Source organism: Leptonychotes weddellii, chromosome 2 (assembly GCF_054177405.1).
Source record: "Leptonychotes weddellii isolate Sample4059 chromosome 2, ASM5417740v2, whole genome shotgun sequence".
Lineage (NCBI taxonomy): Eukaryota > Metazoa > Chordata > Mammalia > Carnivora > Phocidae > Leptonychotes > Leptonychotes weddellii.
The window spans coordinates 28,970,062-28,979,361 of NC_138370.1; the positions used below are offsets into that span (position 1 = coordinate 28,970,062).

Genomic DNA, 9,300 nt, shown 5'->3' on the forward strand with positions numbered 1-9,300 from the left:
AATCCTCAAGCTGATTCCTTGCTGAGCACGCAGAGCCCCACGACGCAGGGCTCAACCCCAGCACGGGGCTGGACCACAGGACCCTGAGATCATGACCTGAGCCGAAACCAAGAGCCCGCCGCTTAACTGACTGAGCCACCCAGGCGCCCTCCTCTTATGATGTTTTTTAGTAACATTTTCTCTAGCCTACTTTATTGAAAGAATACAGTATATAATACATGTAATATACAAAATATGTGTTAATCAAATGTTTAAAGATTTTATTTGACAGAGAGAGAGCGAGAGAGCACAAGCAGGGGGAGCAGCAGAGGCAGAGGGAGAAGCAGGCTCCCCGCTGAGCAAGGAGCCCGATGCGGGGCTCCATCCCAGGACCCCGAGATCATGACCTGAGCCCAAAGCTGATGCTCAACCGACCAAGCCACCCAGGCGTCCCTGTGTTAATCAGTTGTTTATTATGGGTAAGGCTTTCAGTCAACAGTAGGCTCTTAGTAGTTAAGTTTTAGGGGAGTCAGGAGTTACATGGGGATTTATGACTGGGTGGGGGGCTGTGTTCCTGACCCCTGCATTGTTCAAGGGTCACCTTTAGGAACCAATTGGCACTGGTAGAGCACGTGTGCACGTGAGCTTTTATCTCAGGTGACACTCCTGCTCAGCTCACATTAACTCCAAGGGGACGGCTCAGACTACTGTGCTGCTTTTCGCTTGAAGCTGGAGGACTGTTTCAGCATCGGGGCACCGGCCTGCAGCATCTACGGCCAAGATGACTTCTCTGCCCCTCACTGGGAATCCTGGCTCCTAATGCGAACGGAAGGTGGCTGGAGCTGCTCTCGTAGCATGCCTTTTTGAAAGGAGAAATGTGCCCCCCCGAGACGCACATACGTAGAGCTTCTTTTGTGGGAGAATAGAGGTGTGGAACTGTTTGTTAACTGCCTCTCCTCTAGCATTTCTTGCCCGGTACGATTCCTAGGGTTGACTTTTTTTTTTTTTTTTTAAGATTTTATTTATTTGGCAGAGAGAGACACAGCGAGAGAGGGAACACAAGCAGGGGGAGCGGGAGAGGGAGAAGCAGGCTTCCCGCAGAGCAGGGAGCCCGATGCGGGACTCGATCCCAGGACCCTGGGACCATGACCTGAGCCGAAGGTGGACGCTCAACACCTGAGCCACCCAGGCGCCCCACTGGGATTGACTCTTGAGCTGTGCAGCGGGGCCATGAATCTCATGTACGTATGGCTGCGACCAGAGGTTGCCCGGTGCGTCTGCTATCTGTATGGCCTCTGCCTGAGCCCACCAGCCTCTACTCGTCAGCAAAACGAGACCACTTCCCAGCCGTCTTCACCTCCGTGTAACACCTCTGTGATTCACTTGGACATGGCTTCCCTGAAAAGCCCTGCACAATGGACAAGTATCCAGGACCTGTTAGTTGTCAGAGCTGGGGAAGGCTGTGACTGGTTTATTTAAAGAGATTTTACCTATTTGAGAGCGAGAGAGCAGGAGCAGGGGGAGGGAGAAGCAGACTCCCTGCTGAGCAGGAAGCCCGACGTGGGATCCTGACCTGAGCCAAAGGCAGACGCCCGACTGAGCCACCCAGGTGCTCCAAAGCTGTGGTTTAAATCATAAGAGCCTGTAATATAAGGTCAAGAGCCAAGGAAAGGGAAAAAGAACAGCTGGAAGAGAAAGAGATAGGCTTCTGTATTCAATTTTATCAGAAAAGGAGCTTTGGTAGATCGTCCCTATTTGTCTCCCTAGAAAGCAGTCTCATGGGAACCCCTACTGGAAGAAACTACTAAAAATAATAGAAAAGTGTGAACTGAGGTGGAGTCTGAAATTAAGTGGAAATTAAGTGCCTTTTCCTCATAAACCGTAATTCTTGCTTGTTACTGCATTTGGAATTGTTTGAAGGAGGTTGGAAAAAACAAGATATTCTAGCGAAGCAAATTTCTTGAAGGTGTCAGATGTCCTGAAACAGAGGTGTCAGGAAAACGAATGTAATTCTGCTGACTCGTAGTTATCTTCTTAAAGTGACACATGCTTTTCTAAGGTGGGTGATGGGTCTTGTCCCTTGTTGTGTGTTAACTTTAGTAAAGTGCTGGATCTCCTGGGAACGGAGTTCGAGAAGCTGCTGGTGAAGCACGAACAGCCAGCACAGCCTCTCAAAACCGAGGCTTCTGGTACCACGAGTAACTGCAAAACTTGACTGAAAGCTCTTTCCTCAAGCCTGAAAATGTGTTTTTCTTACCAGACAAAAACATGAAAAGCGGAGAGGGGAGGACCTGCAAGGTATTTAGGATGCAAATATTCCTTCATCAGTAACGAGCAACTTGGAATCGTCACTGAAGGGAGAAATCCCGTGTGTGGACAGCCTATATCTTTGAGAGCAGAAACTTAGTTTTGTCTGTTCACTGGAGGCAACTCAAACTTAGGAAATAAAACGAGTCTTGAGATTTTTATTTTATTTACAAGTAAATGAAGAATGTCTCCCCTGTGGACGCTAATTTGGGACAAGACAAGCACTATAAAGTAGTTGCCAGCTCCACAGTGCCGTGTGAAAGGAGTCCTTGCCACTGCTTTTCTCTTAAACAATGATTTTTGTCATTAAAAAGGAAAAAAAAAGCCACATGATTTCTTCATGTTGCACATGTGAAAGAATTCAAAATAAGCAGGACTTTGCAAAACTCTACAGTCTCTAGTCAAATGTGTGACTTTCGTTCAGTGACGGGCCCTGCTCCCCAAGAGCAAAGGCCTCCGAGCAAAGGACTTAATACTCATCCAGGGTATCTGCCCGAGGAATGGAGAGACCACGATCCTTCAGCGCTTGAACTTTCAGCTTCTCGGCTTCCAGCTTGGTCTGCTGTTCTACCCTTTGTTCTTCTAGGATTTCTTCAATAGACACTTGCTGGAGGGGTGTGTCACTCTCCTTTTCCAAGTCCTACAAAATAAGCAGGGTTGAAAATCTTCGACCGACCACCGAGAATAGAAACTATTACAGACCTTAAGGCAACTGGATTCCTGGGTCAGGCTTGGGCTCTTTTTCGTAATTGTGACAGGGCTGAAATACCCTTCTCCTGGGGACAGAGTGGCTACCAGGGGGCTGGCAGCACTACTACAGAATACGTACTTATGGGAATGTGGTAACACGGTATCAGTGGGTCTCACAAAGCTTTAAGTTATCTGAAGTCCTACATCACTCAAGGACTGCTTTTTTTAAAAAAATTATATATCTGTGTGTATATGTGTGAATAGCTATCTCCCCAACCTCAACAGGCTTCTGTCCAAGAGAGAAGTTCCTGAGGCCAAGATGGCTTTAGGTAAGTTTTGTAGTTTTCCATTATCAAAGTCAGCTTAATTGCCGGTGGTTGGGGCTCACTAAGAAGGTAGAGAACACTGATTCAAAGAAGCGCCCCCCTGCCCCCCAAAGACAATAAACTGCCCCTCTGTTCCATTAACTAGGAGTCTTTAAATTATAACGCAAGATTCTTTCCCCCTCTATGGCAACAAATCTTCTAGAGAAAACCTCAGTAGACCAGTTAGGTTACTAAACCAGTTTGGCTCCAATATATTTCTCCACTGTTTTAATTTAAAATATTTTTGTTTAAAAAAAAAGTTATTTTTTCTCTTATTTTAAAAATACGTGCTCACTGTATGGAATTTAGAAAACAGACAAGCAGAAAAAAAAATTTTCTTAATTGTCCATAATTCCATTATGGAACAATAGTATTTTGGTGAATATCCTTCTAATTTTTCCATGTATATATTGACTTAAAAAACCCCTATGATGCAAATATTAACTGTAATTTTTTCATTTATTCTGGCATAATATGCTTACTTTTTTAAAGTAGGCTCCACACCTAGTGCAGAGCCTAACGTGGGGCTCGAACTCACCCTGAGATCAGGACCTGAGCTGAGATCAAGAGTTGGATGCTCAACAGACTAAGCCACCCAGGTTGCCCCTATGCTTAATATTTTTATGTCTGAACACCTTACAAATATTTGGTAACTAATCTTACAATGCAGAACCTTGTTATAAAAGTATTTCACTATCCAGATTCAACTTATTCTCCTTAAAATGAACATACAGGTACTATTCTGCGTTTCTGTAACATGGAAAGATTATATATACAAGGTACTCTTATTTCTTATCTTCCTCTATGATTCTGAATCATAAAATTCTGGGAAGGCATCAACACATACACAAACCCTCCAGACGCTGCAGCCTACCACTGGGCACTAACGCCCCATGTGCTGCCAAGGCTCAGGACCCACAGGCAGTGATATCAGCTGGAAGATCTTCACCAGAGAGGCTAGAATGAAAGCCACACAAATTATATAAGCAAGTCCTGCCTTGGCTCAAATGTTAGCTGCACCAGGCAAAATATATCTTATCAAGTATAACCCGCCCTCACAATCCATGGGTAGCAGCTGAAGGGAAGATAATGTTCTTAGCATGGTGTCCTGCCTCTTGGACTTTTCAATATGTTATTCATGGAGCTAGTCATGTGGTTATGATGATGCCAATTCCCAACAATCAGTCTTATTACTTAAGGCTGTGTGCATCATCACCCTTGAGGCCGAATCCAGGGACTTCCTAAACAACAGATGTTTACAGCCCTTAACTGGTTTCTGGGCATGAGTTTCTCTAGGGCTGGGACTTGATTTCGTCACACTGACTGCTGATTCATACAGCTGTATAAGCATTCCTGAACCACAAGGCTTCAGTGGCCCCACTGTAAAAATTCTGCAGCATCCAAACCATGAACATACTAGAGTACTTTCTCCCCAAAAGGGCTCCCAGGAAACAACGAATCTTCAAGAACAAATGCAAGTTCCCTCCATCTCCTCACATACATACACATCCACACAGGGGCCCATGTGTGCCAATGTAACTGGCACACCCAGCATTTCTGTGGTGTCCACGACTATAAAACTGAAGCAGAGTACGTGTAAATATTTTAACTTAAATCTTTTCTCCTGAGAGCAAAGTCATGTTTCCTCTTTAAAAATTAAATTGAGAAAAGCATAAACAAAGGAGAAAAGAATCACTCATACTCCTACTGTCCAGAGATGGGTGAGCCCCTCTTCATACACCGGCAGAGCACGTTATAGTTGGTTTCTCCCGCCACTCCTCACACTGCATGGTACTAGAGTGCTGTATTTCAACCTCTATGTATTACAACGAGATGACAACTTCTACCGCTGAAACATGCAAAAAATGATCTACTGAACCGAAAATATCCATCACAAAAACACTGTAAAAATTAGAAAAAAATACTTCCTACATTTCATAGCAGCACTTAGCGATACTGTTATTGACAGTATTGATTCGGCCTCTCTAGTTAACTGTTTCACCTTGAGGTCTCTAGGCCAACCTGACCCTAGCAGATTATCTCCTTACTTTCTCACACGGCTTATTGTTAAAAGTTGCTACAGACCAAACCACTCCACTCCAAAGACTTCTGTAAACCTGACTTAAGATGTGGTTAGGTATTGAGAAACTATACTGGAAACTTTACAAACAAAATAGAAAAGGATAAAATTAAGCAAACGCCAAAATGTTTGATACTCCTGGCAAACTCAATAATCAGATGCAAAGCCAAAGGTTTTAAATAAGGTATTTTTCTTTTTATGTAAATATTTTATATAAAACATGAAATCAAGTTTTATCTTCTTTTAAAAATGTCTGAGAATCACTGTATTGTACACCTGAAACTAATATAACACTGTATGCTGGGGCGCCTGGCTGATTCAGTTGGAGGAGCATGCGACTCTTGATCTCGGGGTTGTGGGTTTGAGCCCCACACTGGGTGTAGAAATTACTTAAAAATAAAATCTTTAACCAACAAACAAACAACAACTACTGTATGTTAACTAACTGGAATTAAAATAAAAACCTAAAAAGCCAAAAAAAAAAAAAAAAGTCTGAGCACTTCTATTAGCTATATAGTTTTCTAATAGTTTTTTGTGTGTATATTTATATGCCTAAATATATGTATATGTGTATATGCATGGTTATGTATGTACACACACACACACACACACACACACACACAGACCTATAGTAACAACACTTTAGAAGACTTAACTTCCCACCTGCCAACTGGTCTTCCCAGCATACAGAGGTATCCTCTTTGGTTGTGAGCTAAGGATCCAAGTGAGGCTAAGCTCCATTCTCAGGAGTTAACAGAAAGGCTTCTCCTACAGCCCCCTTCTTTCCTTCCCCTTCCCCCTTTAAAAAACAGGACATCACGATGTATATGCAATGTGTCTTTCCCCCAAGCATTGCTCATTAGCTTTATGTCATGAAAATCTACTTGTAACCAATTGTTTAAATGACTGCAAAATATTCTAGTGTATATATATCATACTTTATTGAATTATTCATCTCTTGTTTGGTATTAAGTTTTTCAATTTTCTGCTATTAGAGATAGCAGAAATAATATATTAACAAACACGTTTGTACAGTATGCTACTTTTACATCAGGTAAAATTAATGATACTTTGCTGCTAATGGGATCAAAATGTTTAAAATGCCAAGAGGCACTGAAACAAAGTTAATTATTCTCTGTAGTTTTCCTTTTACACCTGTAGCTTTCCTAAGCTAATGTGGTGGTTTCTGTGAGAAGCTGGGTGCCACGTGGAAAATATATTTTTTCCTTCTTGAAAAGACAAAAAGAAACCTAACTAGTATGATTATCAAGACCCACAGCAGCTTAACGGTTTTCACTTACTATTTCTCCTAGTAGGACAACATTTTCTCCTCTGACCACAAAAATCCCTCGAGGAATATCACCGTATTTTTTGCCCACATGAATACGCTCCACAGTCTGATGTAGCACTAAATTAGCTATAAGTGCATAGGGAAGAAACAAAGATATTTAGTTCAAATTATTGGGTAAAGGTCCATAACTCAAATAATCAGTTATTTTGAGTAGAAAAGATTTCGCTGAACATGATTTCCAAACTTTCTAAAAAAAATTCTGGGAAAAGCTAAAATTTTAAACAGTCTTCTCCTGTTTTATTAAGACACACTCCTTGCGAGACTTCTAAAAACTGCAAACAGAGAATATTGGGGATTATGTTGTACTAATGCATGAATGATGGTGGGAATCAGTTACAAAAATTAAATTCCTTTACATCAGTGTAATTGTGAATATTGACATGACTATAAGAAAATATAAAGGGGTAGGGCACTTGGAAGACTCTAAAACCTAAACAACTGCAGAGGTCAAAATTTTTTTTTTTTAAACAAAAAACAGTTTTTCTATGTTGCGTGGGTATGTGTATATGATGATTTACCAAAGATTTAACTTTGTTTCAGTACTTAGGATTCATTTAACCCAGTGCAGGTATCCATGGATTATGATACACAAAAACCTTTTTTTTTTCCATTTTGTGAGATAACCATACCTGGTAATCTGAGAATAAAGTCAGGATTTGCTACTTTCCCCCCAAGGTAGTTTGATGAATTTGACTTAAGATTCAGAACCCCAGTCTGTTAAGAATAATTTTTTTTTTAAATTGGTACTATCTGTCTTCTTTGAAGAAAAGTATCTATGCTATCTTCTATAATTCCTCTAAGCATTTCAATTATGTTACTTTTCCTCATGCCCAAATCCACTAGCAGATGTCCAAAAAATGTTGATATGAACCGAGAAGTTCCTCGAAACAGAAGCAGATATAGATCTCTCTAGAAAAATGCAAGATGCAAAACAAAGACTGAGACTCTTTGAGTCTGATGTATCCCTAACATGTAAAATCTTGAGCTTAAAGTTGGGACCCCAAAAATGTTTCAGGAAATGCTTTCTACCCAATTTTCATTGGACAGGGAGGGATTACCTTCAGTGCAGGAACTGCTTGGAAGAGTAGTCGCTCCCAAACCAATGTACAAATGAGCAGCTTTTTCAGTGGACTGAGTTTATTTTTATCATTTGGCTCCCTCTACTGGGGAAAATAAAAAAACAGTCCAAAACATTGTAATCATATGTTCTGCTGAAAACCAGTTTTAGATATACAAGCTTGTAAAGACTAGCTTTTGAATCGCCTAATCGTAATTTAGAAAACAATGACGCAATGACTTAAAACAGTATTCCATTATGCCAGACACTTGAAAAAGTTGCAGATAAATAAATTTCAACATGAAATAACACAAACATACAATAGAAGACAGATAGCAGCTCTTCACTATAGAAAAGTCTGTAACTAGTACATACCAAATTGATCAATGCTTCTTAAAAAACCTATAAGCGTCCTTCCATCTCGAAGCAGGACCAAGTGCTTTTCTGGGGAGAGGAAAAAAGATCTTTAAAAAATGATAACTGTTGGGGTGCCTGGGTGGCTCAGTCGGTTAAGCAGCTGCCTTCGGCTCAGGTCACGATCCCAGAGTCCTGGGATCAAGTCCTGCATCGGGCTCCCTGCTCGGCGAGAAGCCTGCTTCTCCCTCTGCCTGCCACTCCCCCTGCTTGTGCTCACTCTCCCTCCCTCTCTCTCTCAAATAAATAAAATCTTAAAGAGAGAACTGTTAGCTTCAGTGGGTTTACAGGATTAACAATAAAAAAAAGTTAATAGCAGTTTAAGCTCTACCACTTCTTCCAATGTATTTAAGGCACAGTTTATTGGGAAATTAGAGGGAGGACCAAGGCATCCTGGGGTTTAGATGACAAGATTTGTGGTGGCAGAGTGGGCAAAGGACTGGATGCTAGACCTAGAAGCCTGACTCCCAGCTCTAGATGTTGATGTTGGCAGTTAAACCCTCCCAGTGTCATGTCAGTTTCTATATCCACAAATTGAGAAATTTAGTCTAGATGACCTTTATAATCTTAATACTAGAATTATTTTCCTTTCAACTTATAGAAGAGCTTCTATTTCACACTTTGGAATCAGGGAAGGTTTTGTTTTATTTATTATTTTATTTTATTTTTAAAAAAGATTCTATTTATTTATTCATGAGAGAGAGGCAGGCAGAGGGAGAAGGAGGCTCCCCGCGGAGTAGGGAGCCCAGGGAGCCCAATGCGGGACTCGATCCCAGCACTCTGGGATCATGACCTGAGCTGAAGGCAGACGCTTAACCGACTGAGCCACCCAGGTGCTTGGGGTCAGGGAAGGTTTTAAATTAAAAAAAAGATTCAAAAGGTAAATAAGGATGCTGATAGTCAGCTAGAGCAAAAATTAATTTAATATTTATTGAGAGCTATGTGCTGCTCTGGAGCTTAGATATACAGTAGAGAAGAACACTCAGAAAGTCACCACCTTATCAACTTATATTCCTGGTGGAGAAAGGTGAGCAAGTAAAAAACAAAAACAAAAAAA

The 9,300-nt window shown here is 41.3% G+C and overlaps 1 protein-coding gene across 1 annotated transcript in view; it reads right to left on the bottom strand.

Annotated features, from left to right (window-relative positions):
* Window positions 1–2,433: 2,433 nt before the first annotated feature.
* Window positions 2,434–9,300, bottom strand: part of LSM1 (LSM1 homolog, mRNA degradation associated) — an 11,664-nt gene continuing 4,797 nt past the window's right edge. The window contains exons 2-4 of the mRNA XM_006741435.3: window positions 8,205–8,273; window positions 6,723–6,838; window positions 2,434–2,926 (exon numbers count right to left, since the gene is read on the bottom strand). Coding sequence (XP_006741498.1) covers window positions 2,756–2,926; window positions 6,723–6,838; window positions 8,205–8,273 — 356 coding nt within the window. The 3' untranslated portion in view covers window positions 2,434–2,755. The remainder of the gene's footprint in view (window positions 2,927–6,722; window positions 6,839–8,204; window positions 8,274–9,300) is intronic.